General features: G+C 45.5%; 1 protein-coding gene and 1 long non-coding RNA gene across 5 annotated transcripts; one reads left to right on the plus strand and one right to left on the minus strand.

Moving 5' to 3' along the window:
- Positions 1–235: 235 nt before the first annotated feature.
- LOC148838212 (hepatic lectin-like) lies at positions 236–7,180 on the minus strand. Of its 4 annotated transcripts, none has more exons than XM_088909826.1 (7): positions 6,869–7,180; positions 5,233–5,322; positions 4,624–4,689; positions 4,050–4,166; positions 1,734–1,900; positions 1,045–1,124; positions 236–602 (listed from the first exon to the last, which is right to left on the minus strand). In XM_088909826.1, the coding sequence occupies exons 1-7, from the start codon at positions 6,939–6,941 to the stop codon at positions 434–436; spliced, it is 762 nt and encodes a 253-aa protein (XP_088765952.1). In that variant the 5' UTR covers positions 6,942–7,180; the 3' UTR covers positions 236–433. The 4 variants fall into 4 exon arrangements, with proteins under 4 accessions (XP_088765952.1, XP_088765951.1, XP_088765950.1 ...); XM_088909825.1 differs by having other exon boundaries at positions 1,009–1,124; positions 1,734–1,885; positions 6,869–7,179; XM_088909824.1 differs by having other exon boundaries at positions 1,009–1,124; positions 6,869–7,179.
- A 5,679-nt stretch (positions 7,181–12,859) lies between these two features.
- LOC148838213 (uncharacterized) lies at positions 12,860–18,420 on the plus strand. Its single transcript, XR_016090803.1, has 2 exons — positions 12,860–13,014; positions 13,990–18,420. It is a non-coding gene; the product is annotated as an uncharacterized LOC148838213 (long non-coding RNA).
- The last annotated feature ends 99 nt before the right edge of the window (positions 18,421–18,519 follow it).

Raw genomic sequence — 18,519 nt, forward strand, 5'->3', positions numbered from 1 at the left:
TCCACCTAGCTTGCCCTGATCTTCTGATGGGATTATTATTTTTAAAGTTCGGTTTAAAGCACGGTTCCTCAGTCTGGCCAGTATCGTGGTACACTTAAAACGAATGGAAAGCGGAGAACAGTTTGTCCATGGAAGAAGAACCTCTTATCACCATTTAAATGACCACCAATTACAAACATGGGCCTCCACTCGCCGGGACTTGTGACAATTTAAAGGTAAACATGAAAAAATGTTCTTTTTAGTTTTTTTTGTTTTTATTGGCCATTAGTAACAGCATGAAAGGTAATTCTATGTACATCTGAATGCATTTCCAGGAGGAGCTGGGATGTTAAGTTGACGATGCTACAGTAGATGTCTGATTCTTATAAGTAGAAAAGAGCCCCAGGTCTCTGTTCCTGCTGTGCCGGACAGACACTGAACTCCTTCAGCTCAGCTAGGCATTCAGATCCACTGCAGGTCTCTCACACAGTCTCGTCCTATTGGCAGAGCAGTAGGCATCATTCCAATTCTGCAAATTTGTTCCTTTGTATATCACTACACAGTGCTCCGCCTCTGAGGAATCTTTGCCCTTGAAGTTATCAGGCTGGTTAGGTTGCCAGTACCTAAAAATGGAAACAAGCAGATTATTTACCACTGATATGAATACATTTTTCAGTATTATTCCCCTTGTCCTGCCCTTACGTGCCCTTAATGAATAATGACTTATACTATAGCTGTTTCCTAGTTCTGGGGTGCTAATATGTCAAGTACAGTAACTGTTGATACCTTGGCCTCTTTTAAGATATGACCAGATAAGAGCCTTTAATCACAACACGAGGATCTTTACACAAAGGGTGGTAGGAGGGAGTGTGACTCACTACCCAGCAGGCCTTGGCTTCCTTCAGCCATCTGGAGGAGATTCTGGAATCAATTAGCCACACACCTCCAAACAGACTGCTTGGGATGAATAGCCTATTCTTTTTTTTAACCTCCTTCACATTCCCTGCTGGAGGCAGTAGCAGCTCTTACTTTTGATTCTCTTGCAAAGCTTTGTTGTTCACCCACCGCCAGCGTCCTTTCTCTTCCTGATCTGTCAGGCCGATCCAGGCCCTGTCGTGTGGGGGCAGCACCCCACTCGTGAAGTTCTGAAAGCAGAAACAGGACATCCGCATGTGAAAACCATTAGTCAATTTTTCACTGTAAAGGAGGGGTGGCCTGGTGGTGCAGAGGTTGGCATTGCTACCTCACAGCTCTGGTGCCATGGTTTCAATTCCAGACCTGGGATGTGTTTACTCCTGGTGCTCCAGTTTCCTCTCTCAGTCCAAAGACATGCTGATGGATTAATTGGCTTCTGGGAAACGTGGTCCTTGTGTGAGTGTGTGTCTGTGCCTGTGTGTGCCCTGTGATGGACTGGTGTCCTGTCCGGGGTGTACCCTGTCTTGTGCCGGTTGCTTGCAGGGATAGGCTCCGGCTCCCCGCGTGACTCTGTACTGGACAGAGAGGTGAGAAAATGGATAGATGGATAGGTCCTTAAGAATCATTTCCACACTTACTTGTAGTTATCACTGTATTTTTAAAATATAGCTGATCTATTGGCCCTTTAGGAGAAAACCTCTGTAAATACAAGGATGATATGGAGATAGTGAGGAATTGAGCCCAGCACTGTGAGGCAACAAAACTAACCACTGCAGCACTAATTACTTCATTTTGAGTTTTCTGGTTTGCAGGAAAGGCAATAAAGCCTCTTGCAGTACCTGCTCCTCTTGGCTGTCTATAACGACAAGGTGGCTGTGCATCGAAGTGCAGTTGTCACGACTCCTGTTCCAGTTCATTTTGTCTCCAGACAGGAAGTAGCACTTGTCCTTGAACAGCCTCCAGGGCTCCTCACAGGAGTAGTTCGACTCTCCTGCAGATTGAGAGACTGGACAAAGGTGAGCCACGTGGGACTGCCAGTCAGCTAGTGTTTAATCAACCTTCGAGAGAAAAGGGCAACTTCTCCAGCCGCGGACTTGATGAGACTAAGGAGAGCCTCCTTGCTCTCAGGCCTCTGGAAATACCTTATTTTAGGCTAAGAGCTGTAAGACCTCCGTGTGGTGCTTTGTGTGCGTCTGTGGGTGTGTATAGAGAGGCTGTCAGCGTTTCTTTTCTAAGTAGAACAAAAGTGCTGCACTGTGGATTCCTTGAGTGAGAGGAAGGCCCTACACTGGAAAGACTGAAGTAACGGCACGTACACACAGAAGACTATGAGATGACCTCATCCAAGCAGACACTGCCAACTGGCACCCCAGAGTCAATGGTGAAGTGTTAACCACAGGACGAGGGAAAAATACGTGCAACAGAGCACAGGAGGCATGTCTTTACACAAAGGGTTGCGGAAGTGTGGAACAAGCTGTCCAGGCATGTCGTTAAAGCCAGTACGCTGGCCTCTTTCAGTAAATGTCTGGATGAGATGCTGTGATCAATTAACTGACTACTGGATGGGCTGAATGACCTCCTCTTGTTTGTAACCTTTTTTAACAAGTTCCTTGTTAGGGTCAAAGCACTGGACAGAGCAGGAGTCCACTGGACAGCAGGACCATGCAGCACTGAAGTCAGGAGGGGACCAGCCTGCAGGCAGCAGGAATCCACAGACAACAAAAATAGCGAGGGAGAGATAGCAGTTCAAGGGACATGTTCGGAGTACTGAAAGCCACACGTCAGGACTGTGTTGTACTGGGTTTTTACAAGCCTTCAGACAGTGTGTTGGGAGAAACTGAGCCTCAAGACATCCAAGGCCAAGAAGTTTCCGCTTTCCTGAACCCCACTTTAACATCAGAAGCACAACAAGGCCCTGAAAGGTTTAAGGTTTGCTTTGGTCCTATATTTCACAGCTCCGGTCCAGACATGACCCCCGGCCATCACACTGCATCTGAACCCCCATCTCCTGTCCTGTTCCAGGATGACGTCGGGGGAGAAGGGGTAGCTGCAGCATGCAGTAGTAAACTGTCTGATTGGACCCAGCACCGTGGCGGCTGACATTTAGTAACCGACCGCATGACACTGAGTCAATCTGGGTGACTGAGTCAGAATGAGCCCATCAAGGAAGACATCCTCTGAGGGGTTCACTAAACTCCTTGTAGCCCACAAATGACTTCCTCAATGTTAGAAACAAACACGATTCTCTTATGTGTGCTTTAATGGTGTGGTTTTCCGATAGTTGTGGTTGTGTTGGTAGGTGCAGTCTTTAACCTTCCACTTTTTGGGGTATATTAGTGTTTGATGGGCAGAACTTTTGCTGTCTTACAGCTCTTGGGCGCCGGGTTCAATTTGGGGCTCGGGTGCGTTCTGTGTGGGGTTGGCCTATTCCCACTGTGGTCATATGGCAGGGCTCAGGCTTCCTCCCAAGGACATGCTGGTGGGGTTAATCACTGTCTGAATTGTTTGTGAGTGTGCAGGATCTGTGATGGATGGGTATCCTGCCCTGTGCCCTCCTGCTTGCTGCCACTCTGTACTGCCCTAATTATTGTTAATTATTTCCTCCCATGTACAGAAACAAGACACACAGCATCCCGGTTAATCTTATTGCTTTGTTTCTGGCTTATCTTGTTATTGATCTGATGTTCCTTGTTAATGTCAAAATTAAAACCGAATCTCCAAAATAAAAAAGGAACACATTGGAATGCACAGATGGGGGCAACTTTTAGCTCCGTCACCCTTTTTTCTCCTAAGAAGCAAGCAGAAGCTAACCTTGTGCTGACAAATTAAAAACATTTTGAGCCCCAGAGGCCTGCAGGCCAGATGAAAGTGTCAGCTCTAAAGCTGGCTTGGAGAGCGCGCACTTGTCCAGACGTATTTCCTGGGGGAGAAATGTAAGAGGAGCACCGTTCCAGCTGGGATTTGAACCCACAACCCCCTCTTCTCAAGCCCCAGTGCAGCCAGAAGAGTGGGTGTAGCTCCTAAGCCGAAATATTGGGAAACTTTATTCTTTTTACTTTTCCTCCTGGAATTACCCCCCTACCCGTTGCTGTGTGGCTCAGCCCAGATTCCGATATGATTTTTCCCTCACTGTGATCAGATTGTTCAGCACTTACGAGAGGTAAGCAGAGCTATCGGCAGAGCTACAGCCAGGCAGCACAGGACTGCCAGGAGCGAGATCAGACAAAGCCTGCCGGTTCGTCTTCGGCTCTCCGCACATGTGGGCGAGGTGTCTGCAATGAGCACAAGATTGCACACTCGTCAGTGTGTCAGTAGCTTCAGCAGTTCTTTAAAAAGTAATAGTTTAAGAGCCGGCTTAAGCACTTCATGTCCTCTCCCACTTTATATAAAGACAGTGAAAACAGCAGAGCAAAATGGATCAGACTGAGAGCTTAACGCAGCTCATACTATCACAGACACCCTGTGGCACTAGCTATGAGCCACCTCTGGAGAATCCTGGTCATAGCCAGCTAATGACACAGTCAGAACTAGGCGACAACTTCAGCTCTGCAGGACCCAACTTGTTTTCCAGTTGAATGATCTCTGAATAAGAGACATTTAACCATTTGGAGTTATGTTTTGAATGAATGTACTCAAGATCATTACAATAGCAAGAAAGAAAACATGACAAAGTGGAGAGAAAAAAAGAGAAGTGAGTAAAAAGCAGGAAATGAGATCTTAGTATCTTACCCCATGAACGTCCTGTGCCTATTTGTGGGATATCCTGCCCAATATCTGAGTAAGTCTGTTCAAGCTCTGAAACACAAGACCCAGATCTACCCATCAGCTACTAGTCTTTTAAAGAAGATGATGGAAAAACCTACCAGGAAAACTATTGAAATTATCATTCCATTTTGGTAATATTGCACAATTAAAATCCATTTCATTGTTAGCATCATTATTGTGATATATTCTATGTCAGGAAATGAAAAAATAAACTGATCTTGAAATAAACTGAGAATAGGAGACACTTCTTGACACAAAGTATGGAACAAGCTGCCCTGCTATGTTGTTGAGGCGATACCTTGGTTTCAAGACACGGATGAAAGCGATCCTTGGGTCGATTTACTGCTATCTACCAGATGGACCGGATGGGTTAAATGTGTTCCTGTCTGCTCAGATCAGACTGGAGCCAGCAGTGTCACAATCATATCCAGATTGCTTTCCAACTGGATGATCTGGATCTCGGAGATGGTTATATACTGATTTAAACATTTAAACAGTGCAGGGTGACCAAGTTGATTAATTTAGAGACTCGTTCTAGTTTTGGGGGGAAAAAAAATCAAAGTTGTGTTATACCAGGAGCAAAACCTCCATGAATCGTTTTACTTGGTAGGCCTTCTGTCTGTGTTCTGGCAGTGTGCACATCGGCGTACGTCACATCATCCCCTGAAACACATGAACAAGAGACTGTTGAAGAGGAGCAACAAGAATGCTTCCTAAATGGATTGGCAAAGGAACAAAGTCTAGGCAGTCTAGAGCAAAGCAGATTGAGTGGAGATTGGATCCAAGCATTCAGACTCTTAAGGCACAGAGAAAGGCTCAATCCTGGGGATTCTTAACTACAAAAATACCAAACATGCAAGATGGGCTGAGCAGCTTTCTGTCATTTGTAGCCTTTCTTGTTTGCTCCTTCTGTTGTGAATGAGGATGAGAGGCAATGGGCACTTGACTCTAAATCTCTGCTGGCTCAGCGGGTTTGACTGATTGGTCAGCATGAAGTCCCCACTGCTCAGATCACTGCCCCTCTTTGGCCAGGATACAGAGAGTTTCTTTTTCTTTTCTTTTCTCTCAGAACGGATTTCAGTGTCGTAAGGGCAATCCCCAGCCTCAGAAAGAGGAAACCAAAGCCGAATGCAGAAATCTGATCTGTAAGTGAAGAAATAATCCAGGAGAGAGGAAGTCAAAGGGTTAGTCAAACTGTAGAACTAAGATTAGTCAAAGGAGGAATTAAAACCTGCAACCAAATGTAATTTTCCTGAACTCTGACAGCATATTTCCTGCATTCTATCGTGCATAAAGTGTCCGTGAGCAAGTGTGCCCTTCACCAATCCAAACCCAACAGGACTTCCAACCCAACAAACTGCCAGAACTGTAGAACTAAGAGAACCTGGTTCTGACACATCATTCTCTTTGTATAGCATTCCTGAAAATAGCATCTGGACACCGGGCATGAGCCGGACATTTCCTGAAAAAGAACTGGTTACCTCTAACAATGACAGAGCACAGCTAATGCCCAGATTAAGATGCAAAAAGAGGCTACAAATCCATCTGTATTTAAATACTGTGGCTGTATTATGGACACGTCCCAGACTTCACTCTTTTTCAATCTCATTTGTCGCGAGTATGGCAACAGAACAGAGGAAAACGTATTTTAGGTTATTTATTGCTAGGCTCATTTATTCAGATTTCCCTGACTGAAAAAAATTAAGGCTCACAGAGATTACTAAGTAGTAAAAAGTCTCTTTATGAAAGACAATCTATTCACTGTGGGGGGACTGGCATGTCTTGAGTGAGGATGTGCCTCTGGGGGACTGGCATGTCTTGAGTGAGGATGTGTCTTATTCTGTGTCAGCAGAATTTTTTTTTAAAACTGAAGTTGTTTTTTGCCTATAATAAAATATAGAAATCCAGTGATCATAAATGCAGAACGACTCAATAAGCCTGAATTCTTTTTCCCTGTGGTATGGAGTAGTATAGTAGTACTTCTAGTTTAGACGTAAGGTATTGTGACCCAGTCTGCAGAATATTTCAAGAACAATTAATGATCTTTTCCCCTGTAGTACTGACTAGTATAGTAGTACTTTTAGTTTAGAATGAGTGTATAGTGAGACTGTTAAATAAGCCTGAATTCTTTTTGGCTGTAGTATAGTGTAGGAAAGCATAGTAGTACTGCTAGTTCACTAGGAAGGAATAGAGATTTTAACAGCCTTACCAGGTTTCTTTTCAGTTGTCTGTTTTGTTGCCACCTTGCTGGAAAAATTGACTTGAGCGTAAACGATGTCCATGTTCTCTGTGATTATGACTTCAGACCGTTAAGAGGGATTGTGAAACAGTCAAAAGCAAAGTGAGCAAAAACGATTTAACTTACTGTGCTCATTTCTGACTGCACATCTATTCCAGGAACTTCCTAATTGCAGAGCCCTTTTGATGCAACACAGCTACTGTATGTATGTAGAACTCTGATCCCACCCCGTTGTCAAGGCAGAGCAAATATTGTTCATTCGGTTCTCCTGCAGGGCATTGCTTTCCTTTACTGCTCCAGGTAGTTGCAAATCTTGGCTGGTTTGAGTAGGAAGATTCCACACTAACAGCAGGAGGACATGGAAAGTGCACCACAGAACGAGCAGGAATGTCAGGTGTAGCCTTAAGTGCTGCCGTGTTAACTAGTTTTAATCTGTTGCTTGCACCCTTTCTTCTACACTTACTTCCTTGTTATTTTGAACTCACTGATAAAGCCTGTGCTGCTCCTGCTCCCTGTAAATAGACTGGAGCTTGGAGAGGTCAATGTGCAGTTGTCCTCTCCACAGCCACAAGCCAGGACTGACAGCAGCTACTGTAAACTCTAATCTGCACGCTCAGCATCTGCCAGTCATCTCAAGGCACAAAAGCATTAATGTCTGGGATTCAGTGATCTGCAATCGGTCCTGAAGAAGAGAATAAACCAGCCCCTAAATCTGGGCATTTAAAAAAAGAAAATTTTCTCTATCATTTTTTTTTTGCCAGATAAATATTCTGGACTTCATTTTCTCCAAGAGAGCCCAAACACACTATGTGGTCCAAAGCACAGGGACAACATGAGTAGCCTTTAAGTGATTCTGTTCACAAGGCGTTTAAATAGATGTGGACTCATCCTTGATCTTAACAGGTTTTAATTCCACTCAGTCATTGTTTGTTTTAGGCCCTGCGACCTCTCTGCTGTCTTCAGGGTGTGGACTTCCTTTGTAAAAACATAGCCCAGTTTATCTCTGCGAAAGGGGAGGTTACACTTTTCTTATCTGTAGTTTTTAGAACCACCAGGATGGATGGCTGTTCTTTATGAGCCTTGCTTGCTCTCTAAAGCCAGCTCTCTGTTTGAGGGACGTGAGCTCAAACAGAGAGTGGGGGTTGGGCAATGCAAATTACAGTAAAAATTACAGTAAAAATACAACGGCCTGGGGGAATTCAGGGATTTTGCCATTGTTCGCCTGCATCCTGCGAGCTGTGAAGTGAAATGTTTACCTACTCTTATTGGCACCACATTCAGGATCCCAACGATATTCCAGTCAAATAAAAGCTTTTTGTTTTCCTTGTTTTGCTTCAGTGTAGCCACACCTCAAGCACAGTCACCTCTATATAAGCCACCAGCTCTCATGAGCCTGAGAAAGGCGTTTTGTGTTGTACTGCACAGAACTGCTAAACTCTAGACTTGGGTAAGCCATCATTATTATTCCAATATCCTATTCTTTTCCTTACTCTAGCAGGTAAGGGCAACTTCTTGTTTACAGTAATAGACCTGGTCCTGCAACAAGGCATTTACTGGAGAAATCTGAGTAAAATGTTTTGTTCAAGGGTTTAACAGCTGCGATACTAATGGGACTTGAACCCACACCCCGCTGGGGAGGCATTGAGAGCACAAACCACTCAGCCACACTACTCGTCTTTGTTATGCCTCCTGTGAATTCCTCTATCATGTATAGTTTCAGCTTTTTGTATTAGTAAATGTTTAGCATTAGATCAGCCTACACATCATGTCACGATAATTAGCTAGATGTTAATTGATCCCAGGATCTCATCCAACCGTTAATTAAGAAAGGCCAGGGTTTAAGCTTTGACAAGGCTAATTTGCTCCATACTCCCACCACCCTTTTTGTAAAGAACTGCCTTTTGTTCAGTGACAAATGCATTCCGTTTAGTTTCCACTTGTGTCCTCTGGTAAATCTTACACTGTCTATTCTGAAGAAGTCCTCTGGGTTGTTTTAGTTAGTGACACTGTCAGTTTTGAACACTTGTATGTATTTGGAAAACTTTGAAATCTGTGTGCCTTTGTGTGTGTCTGCTACACTCCCATTTCATTTTCATTTTGTTTTCTGGGTTCTTTAGAAATACTCTGTTTCAGTTTGGAGCTCCCAGGAACTCCACCTGGCTGAATCGCTCACTGCAAAGTGGTAGACAAGAAGGGTGCGAGTCAATCTCAGATTTCCTGAAGAACCGGTTTAGCCTGACAAGTGGAGTACTAATTTTGAGCTGTTTGGTTCTAGTCATAATGCTCTCAAGGGAATTTTGTACGTAATTATATTGATCAATATTTGATCAGCCTCATTTAGCAATTATTATGTGATAATGAAGTCTTGTCTCCTATAAGTCCAATGTGTGGGTTCACACTGATGTCCAGCTTATGGCAATCCCCTGGGCTCAGGTCTTGACAACAGCCTCCCAACCCACTGTTCGCTACCACTCCATCGACGGGACCTGATTCCAGTATTCAAAACCCTCCAGCAGTCAAACCAGTGGACCTTCAGAACCAACAGTGAAGCACAAACCAGAGCAAGGTACATTCAAAACTAAGACCAGGAGGCATTTCTTTACACAAAGAGTTTTGGGAGTGTGGAACAAGCTGCCCAGCCATGTTGTTGAAGCCCATACACTGGTTTCTTTAAAGGAGCGTTAGTTAGCTATGACATTTCAAATGGTCTAGACGGGCTGGCTAGTTTGTCACGTCACTTATCGTATGTTTATACGACCTGTGTGGACTCAATTGACATTCTTATTTCCTATTAGTATTACTTTTTATTACTTATAGTTTGCAGCATTTTGCATTTGATGAATCTAATAAGGTGCTGTATTGAAGCAGTAGTATGGAGAAGCTTGCAGGTTTGCAGGTTTAAATCCCAAAGGGAAGCACAGCTTCAGATTGCTCCAGTAAATGCCTGTATTGAAGTACATGAATACATGTTGCTTTGGATGAATGTGTCGTCCTAATTCATTAATAATTAGGGAGTTGAAGAGTTTTCTGGTGGAGTATTGAGGTCTGTTTCACTCAGTAGCATGTGCTGGAAGAGTTGGTGATTGATAGGAGTTGTCCAGTGTTTCATTTTAAGCTATGCAGATGTTTTGATATTGATTCTGCGTGTAAACTTTGATTGGAAAGCCTGAATTTGGGATGCGTGGGCTGTTATTCCTCAGGGAATGGCGAGGGGAATTTCTCAGGACGACTGGTGCCAGGCCTTGAGCAATATCATCGAGGAGCTAACGGAGCCGCAGTATAAGAAGATGATGATGCTGCTCCCTAAAATACCCCAAAGCAAGGAAAAGATGGCCAGGGAGGATATGCCCGAGGTGATCGTGTCTCAGTACGGGCTGGAGGAATCCGTGTTCGCCGTTCAGGAGGCGGTGAGAAAGATTCCCAGGAACGACCCGCGGATGATCGAGCTGCTGCAGCCCTTCACTGCAGCCTTGCACGGAGGTACAACCGCTTCCGAAGGGATCTAGTGAGAAGAAAAACAAAAACAAAAAACGGAGGGACAAAGTTGTAAAAGTCTGGACTGGTTCCTGAAGATGCGTTACTTTGACAGGCATACTAAGACGCAGGTTAATGTCATTTGGAAATCTGCACACTGGGTACATGCACTCCAGACTGCATTGTTCTTCATCCCAGTTTGGGAGAACGAGGAGCGGCAGGGTTAACATCGGAAAACCAAGGAGCCGAACAGTTGCTGTGGCTCAGGAGGCCGGAGCTACGAGATTCCAGGGTAGCTCATCAGAGAGTTTTCACACCCCTCACCACAGGACACCACTGACTTACCCTCTTTCTGCTTTGTGATTTTCCCTTACAGCGCAGAAATGCGCTCCTGCCGAAAGCCACAGCGCTCCGCCTGAGAAGGTTTATAAAACGGACGGTGAGGGTAAATTCTGTCTGCCTGTCTCTGTCAAACACCACTCTTCAGTTCTGACAGCCATAATGGCCTAAGAAAGAAACAGAGGAGGCCATACAGCCCATCTAGCCCTTAAGGTAGTAAACACTATGGCACAGTAATTAGCATGGCTGCCTTGAATCCCTGGGGCCCTGGGTTCAATTCTGGACCTGCTGACGTCTGTGTGGAGTCTGTATGTTCTCCCTTTGTTTGTTTGGTTGACTCCGGGTGCTCCAGTTTCCTCCCAAAGACAAAATAATAATTCCTTCCACTTATAGAGCGCTTTGCTGGACGCTCAACTCAAAGCATTTTACAGGTAATGCAGACTCCCCTCCACCACCAGTGTGCAGCCCCACCTGCATGATGTGACGGCAACCCAGTACACTCAGTACACTCAGCCCACACGAGCTCTCAGTGGGAAGAAGAACAGAGTGATGATGCCAGTTCATAGATGGGAATTATTAGGAGGCCATTGGTGAAGGCCAGGGGGAAATTTGGCCAGGACGCTGGGGTAACATCCCTACTCTTTTCGAGAGACACCCTGGGATTTTTAATGACCACAGAGAGTTTAACATCTCATCTGATGGATGGTGCCTTTTTACAGTATAGTGTCCCCATCACTATACTGGGGCATTAGGACCCACACAGGCCACAGGGTGAGCACCCCCTGCTGGCCCCACTAACATCTCTTTTAGCAGCAGCCTTAGTTTTTCTCTGGAGGTCTCCCATCCAGATACTGACCAAGCTCACCCCTGCTTAGCTCCAGTGGGCTGCCACTTGTGAGTTGTGAGTTGCAGGAAAAGACATGCTGGTAGGTTAATTGGTTCTGTGAAAACTGCCCCTGGTGTGAGTGCTTCTGAGTGTGCCCTGTAAAGGAATGACATGGCGCTGCTGGTGAGGCATGCACCTCTCCTCCAGTCACCGCTGACGTCTGGTACAGGGCGGTGCAGCCTGTGACGTGTCAGACAGTGAGTGGCTGGAAGGTGGGTGGGATGGAATCTGGCTCCGCCTCCTTATGCTCCCCTGTGTGCAGGAGCAGGACTCTGTACATCTGCAATTTCTTTGTGCAAACTTTTTGAAAGGCAGTATAGTGTTCCCCATCACAGTTCTGAAGTCTTGATTGAATCCAGAGGAAAGTGTGCCACCTACTGGCTCAGCACCAAAGTATACTGATGTCTGACATTTATTTCTCTCTCAGATTCCATTGGTTTGCAGAGCTCAAACACTGAGGGATGCTATATAGACAAGGTAAGCAGTCATAATTAGTAATTGAGTAGTCTTATAGGTTGTTGTGTGTCAAATACTTGGTGGATGTATTGGGATTTCAATATGGATCCTACCCCATCTCCAGTACAACGGAGACCGCATGAAGAATACATGATATCAGCCCATCCTGCTCTGAAGCTACACTGACGATTATACCTGTAAGAAGGAAAGAGACAGGCCCTCGTGAGCTGGCCAGACTTATCTAGCTCAGAGACTGAGAACAAAGAACTGACCTTAAAACATTACCCAGTTTTCCTGGCTTTAAATAAACCAGTTATTAACCAATTATCGAAGCATTTAAAACTGGGTTCAAAGCCAAAATATGTTGAATGCCATGAAATGGCTGGGGTGCTATCTGTGTGGAGTTTGCATGCTATCCCTGTATTTGCATGGGTTTCCTCTGGGAGCTGCAGTTTCTTCCCACAGTCCAAAGACAAACTGGAAGGTTAATCGGCTTCTGGGAAAATTGGGCTATGACATGAATGTTCTGTCCACCTTGCAATGGGCTGGCGTCCTGTCCAGGGGGTATCCTGCTTCCTGCCCGTTGCTTGCTGGGATAGGCTCCAGCTTTGCTGTGACCCTGTACTGGATGAAGCAGAAAATAGATGAATTCTCCCGATGTTCTGAAAGTCTTAGGTCTGAACTGAGCTCTATAGTACAGCCATTCAAATGGACACAAGTTGCTGATTATATTAACATGATTTGAAACAATGGAAAATTCATGTACAGTAGAGATTAAAGTACCACTCCTTTCCCTCTGTTTTCAGGATGATGTTTATGATATAGACGGCGCGCGGGAGGCCTTCATCCTGTGCCAGAAGGAGAACCCCAGGGGGGGGCAGAAGTAGATCTGGAGCGGACCCGGAAGCTCCTGAGCAAGTATGGCTTCAAGTGCACGGAGGAGACGGACCTGCTGGGGAAGGTAATGGCTGCCTTTTCTCTTCCAGTCCTATAGTCTCTCTCCACTGGCGCAGCAGAGCTGCAGAAAGACACCCCAGAGCCCTTCATTCAGCCGCATAGCCCCAGGGTCCTGGGCTCGATTCAAGATGGGGGTGCCTGTCTGTGGGGAGTTTGCATGGTCTCCTCATGTTTAGTTTTTTTTTGGCCAGGTGGTCAGGTTTCCTCCACTCCTCTAAACACACCTTGACTACTCTAAACCATCCCTTTCCTGGGGTGGGGATGGGGGTCAAAGGGACTTTATACTTTGGGAGGTGGGGCTGTTCCCAGTACAAGAATTGCTGGCTATGGGCTAACAGAGAAGAAGAACTACATCAGTCAGCTGATAACCTAGGATGTGTCCATTTCACAATATAATTGTAATGAAGTTAAATATGATATATTATGTACACATATTACGGGAGCATAAAAACACATTAAGAATATGATAAAGGTTACAAACAAGAGGAGGCTCTTCTGCCTAAATAGCTTGTTTGGTTGCTAGCAATGAATTGATCCCAGGATCATCCACATGACTGGACCGCTTGTTTCAAGCTCCCACCACCCTTTGTGTAAAGAAGTACCTCCTGTTGTTCTTCCCTGTAGTTTGCCCTTGTGACCTCTGCTTCATATTTAAGTAATAGTGTTATAATGAAACATACACAACTTCTGTTTATAACCTGGGAAAGATTAACATTAATAGGGTGTTATAACATTAACTAGGATCTTGAATGGGTCTGGTAACAAAGTTACTGGCTGTTCTTGAATATAAATGCTTCAGTAACAGACAACTTCAGCGTGAAGATCTTTGTATGTCATCCAGTTATAAAATGCAACTTCTTGGGTGTTATATCTACAGTATACACTTGCATTCAAATATTATGTATCTATAATTCTTGATAATACTGTGGTTTACACATTCATTTAATTAGAAAGGTTTCATTTTCGTGTCCATTAACAGGAAATCATCCCGGAGCTCACAGCCTTCAGAGACCATGCCAATCGCCGCCAGGTCAAGTGCTGTGTTGTGGTTCTCATGGCCCACGGTAAGGAAGACAGCATTCTGGGCACAGATAACCAGTCAGCTCTTCTGAAGGAGATCTTCGCCCTCTTCAACAACAAGGAGTGCCCCAAACTGCAGGGACAGCCCAAGGTCTTCATCATCCAGGCCTGCAGGGGAAGTATGTAAATAATAACATAACATCACTTTATTAGCCCTATACACTTTCTTGCATCAGGAATTCATCTTTTTTCACATACCCCAGCTTGCTCTCCATGAGACACATAAACATGGAGAAAAGCCAGGGGTCAGAGCACAGGGTCAGCTATTGTACAGCACCCCTGGAGCACTTGGGGTTAAGGGCCTTGCTCAGGGGCCCAACAGAGTAGGATTCCTCTGCCAGCTGCGGGATTTGAACCAGCAGGGTTGTGCAGTAATGTACAGTGTCAGTGTCTCTCTATGTCTGGTGTACGGCGTTGGTGTCTCTGTAGGGCTGGTGTACAGCGTTGGTGTCTCTGTAGGGCTGGTGTCCTGTGTCAGGGGTCCCTCTAGGGCTGGTAACATTGTTTCATAAATAAAATTTCAAGTTTTTTCTACAGATATGTGCATTCTTAAAGGATGATGCCATTAAACATCCCGAATGCTTTTCCAAATTTTGCACAATTCTTTCCACATTAAAGGTGATGTGGATGAAGGAGTAATGCAGGCTGACGATCTGCCATCTGATTTTGAGGAAGATGGTATTCAGAAGTACAAACTGCCCACGATAAGCGACACCTTCACAGTTTACCCCACAATGCCAGGTGAGAACTGTGCACAATGGGGAGGAAGGAGCCTCTTGTGCCATTGACAAGCTTCTTACCTGAGCACCTAAAAAGCAGTACAAAGGCACCCTGGGAGACCAAGACAGCTCCATAGTTTTAGACTGGTCAGTTGGTCATCTGTACAGCACAGTGGGCTGACAATGAAGGAGATGAGACAAAGGCTTTGCTGGAAATAGGCTGGTGTACAATGATGTCATCATGTGAACTTCTCAGAGCACTGAGCACCAATACTGGAGCAGGTCGGAATGTTTAAATCTAAAGAACAAACGGTAGCAATTTTGCACCTACTGGTATTTGATTTTTCAGATGATAAAGGCAGTATTAAACGCACTGTAATCAGGTCCTGTGGCTTTGGGGGCTGACATGCCCTTGGCGGTGAGGGGGGACTGACGTGGGCATTCTCCACCCCGCAGGTAACAAAGCCTTACGCCATCCTGAAAGAGGATCCCCCTTGTTTTGGGTGATGGAAGAAGTCTTCGAAAAATATGCTCAGAGGTATCACCTGGCGGACCTGTTCATGAAGGTGAGCAGCCGGGTTCTGCCCAGACCACATCTTCAAGGCAAAGGCCCTGCCAGCAGCCCTCCTGCCCCCAGAGGCCGATCGCGCTGGACTGCTGGTCTCACTTACTTCCTGCTATTGTCCCAGTTGGGTCATTTGCTCTGCGGATCGTTCCTTGGGTCAAGTAAAAGACATACCAAATTCACAGCACAAGGGGTGGTCATGACAGTCAGTGACTATATTGGCCTTCCGCATTATTTGTCTGGCGTGGATGTCTGCCAGCTGTAGCAGATGTGCACCGACACCTTTGCTGGTTCAGTCGCTGTTCTGCTTAATCTGTTTTTTATTGCATGTATTTGGTTTTAACATTTTAAACTGAACGAAAGATTCGTTGCACCATTCAACAAAATAGTCCACCACAGGCCCATGATCAGTGTCTATGTCTTGGAGGAGACAGCCAACGACAGAGCCATCAGCAAACGTAATGACGTGCCTGTCCTCCAAAAGGCTTCTACAGCTGTCTGTGTACAGAATGCACGGGATGGGGGACAGCACACAGGCCTGAGGAGACCCGGTAGGAGAACAGAGCTGCTCTCATATAAGACTGTTTACCCTCACTCTGGTCCTTACCAGTGCTCTCATGCCCTCTGGCTGTGATGCATCTGACACTGGACCATGACTTCAGGGGAGCTTTTTGGGGAAGAAGCTCACTTTCCCAAAAATCAAATAAAGATCTTCATAGCAGGTCACCTGTAATCATCACAGGCTGACCGATTTTAGTTTACTGCCTGGTACACACGTGTAAATTTGCTCTCAGCTCTTAACAGCTCAGACGAGAGCTGTAATAGGTATCAACCCAGTTTCAGAAGTGGCCTCATTCAGCTGTGGTGCCTGACGTGGGTATACACCTGGGGGGCTGCAGAAGGAGGAAACATTCGTTATACTGAGGTGTGTCTCATACAGAGTCACTCTCACCTGTGTCTGTTCAACTAGCAAGAGCTGTTGAGTCTAAAATAACAGCCAGCGGGCTGCAGAGAGGCTAGGGCCAGTGTCCTGGAAGATGGGTAGTTTTGACACTCAGCACTGACTGAAGGAACATGTTAAATAAAAGTCTAAAGGATCAAGCAGATGTGTTAAGTCTTCAGTTAGTGCTGGAGGAGCAGAGCTCAGCTGGAATGAAGACCAGCAGGCAGTGTTACATCAGGACTGGGGCAGGGAACCGCTACAATAACGAGGACAAAATTACAAAGCAATGAATCTGTGGTTTTGTGAAGTTTTCAGTCCCAAATGTCTAAGAAAGTTGCTGCAATTAGAGTGTATTATACATTTACCATGTGTGCCAACTGTGTGGGACTTAAGACACCGCACTAAGCAACCCTTAACTCTGTCCATGTTGTGAGGCCTCAGTTGTCCAGTGACAGCAAGAGCTGGGTGTGTTTAAGGCTGCTGCAAGACACTTCATATATCAGAAACACCCAGAGCACTGCTGACACATCACACATCACAGGGATGGAAGCATTTTATGACCTATTTGAAGTATTAAAGGAACAAGAAGTCACAAGTAACTTATATGGAAGAACAGGAGTCATAGCTTTACACAAAGGGTTGTGGGGGACTGGAACACGCTTGTTGAAGCTAAAAGCCTTGTGTATTTTCAAGAAAACTGCTAACCCCTAAATATTCAACAGGGGCTGATTAGTGAAGGGCCTCCTCTCATTTGTAACCATGCCTAGGATCTGTGCGTTCTCACCGCATTAGCAGCCTTTTTGTACATTGACACTGATGCCAGCATTGACCTCCTGATCCTTCTGCCTCTGTTGTAGGTGTAGCGGCAATGCTTGTTAATAAGACAGAATTAAGCGTTGGTATGCTCGTAAAGGAGGCCCCATCTCACCCTCCATCTCTGTGGTGCAGCCACAGAGAAAGAATTCATGCAGGCTGATTTAAGATGTTTTCTTTTGATAAGAAGCAAGCTCCCAGACGGGGATGCAATTAGCTAAGCCTGGCTATCATGATCAATGGTCATCCATTGGCGCCTATCAGTCTAGGGAGTGCTGAATGGACATCTGGACTGCATTCCTAAGTGTCAAGAGTAAGTGACTTATATCTCACCTTGACCAACCAATCAGGGACTGGCAGGGCGTGGTAATACCACGTGGGTCTCCAATGCCCGCCAAACTCTCAACCAATCAGCACACATCTGGGTCCTGATCAAAAAGGGAGCGCAAGCTCAGTTCTGGGCTCTCCTTGGCCATTTTCGCGCATCCTCAGAGACAATCACGTGACAACTGCGGTTGTCTGCAAAAGGACTTGGACTTTGTTCTAAGCGCAAGGCCGAGGATCCCGTACGTACTCAGAATTCTACCAACGTGAATGCTCCGCTTGATCAACGGCAGCCTACAGTTGGACCCTCGTCGACAACCTGAATAGCTTATTCAGAAGCAGCGCTGGACCGGGAACGAACCAGCTTCTTCCCAGGCAAAAGAGTGACTTGTGAGGACTCGCGGTCACACTCTGTGCATAGAGACTTTCTACTAGCCAGCCGGACTGCTGGTAGATCCCCTCGGAGCAACGACTGCCCTGCGCGCCGCAGTCAGATTCCTCCGCCCGTCCTACTCCGAGCTGCACCTCGACTGGTTGGCCGGTAGCCAGAGGACGCCGACACAACGCCCATTGGACAACCGCTGGAACAGAGGCTGCAACAGAGCCTGTCAGCTGGTTTGGTGTTCGTGCCGGGAAATTCCAAATCCAAACACAGTGGATAAGTAAACCCCATGTTCTACATTGCGTCTCGAGAATTTAATTGTACCTCAACACAAGTTGTTATCAATTTAATTCATGAGTAATGTATTTACTTCCGAGTTTAGAGTAACAGTGGGTAATAACACTGATTAGCGATTTAGTAACCGAACCATATATATTGACATATATTCTCTGTTGTGTATCTCTTCGAGATTATATACCTTGTATATTGATAACCCTCACAGTAAGGTCTGCCGCTCGTATCCAGGCAGACTAGTATATGTTTGGTGCACAGTTTATATTAATAAATGTATCTCGTGTATTGAACCCGTGTGTGTGCGTTGTTAGTTGTTCTGACGATTGATTTTCTAAAAGCCCCAACGAACAACCTCGTGATTACTGCTACAATTGATAATTGTCTCAGTA

This window comes from Atractosteus spatula, chromosome 3 (genome assembly GCF_055471065.1).
Source record: "Atractosteus spatula isolate fAtrSpa1 chromosome 3, fAtrSpa1.hap1, whole genome shotgun sequence".
Classification (NCBI taxonomy): Eukaryota; Metazoa; Chordata; class Actinopteri; order Semionotiformes; family Lepisosteidae; genus Atractosteus; species Atractosteus spatula.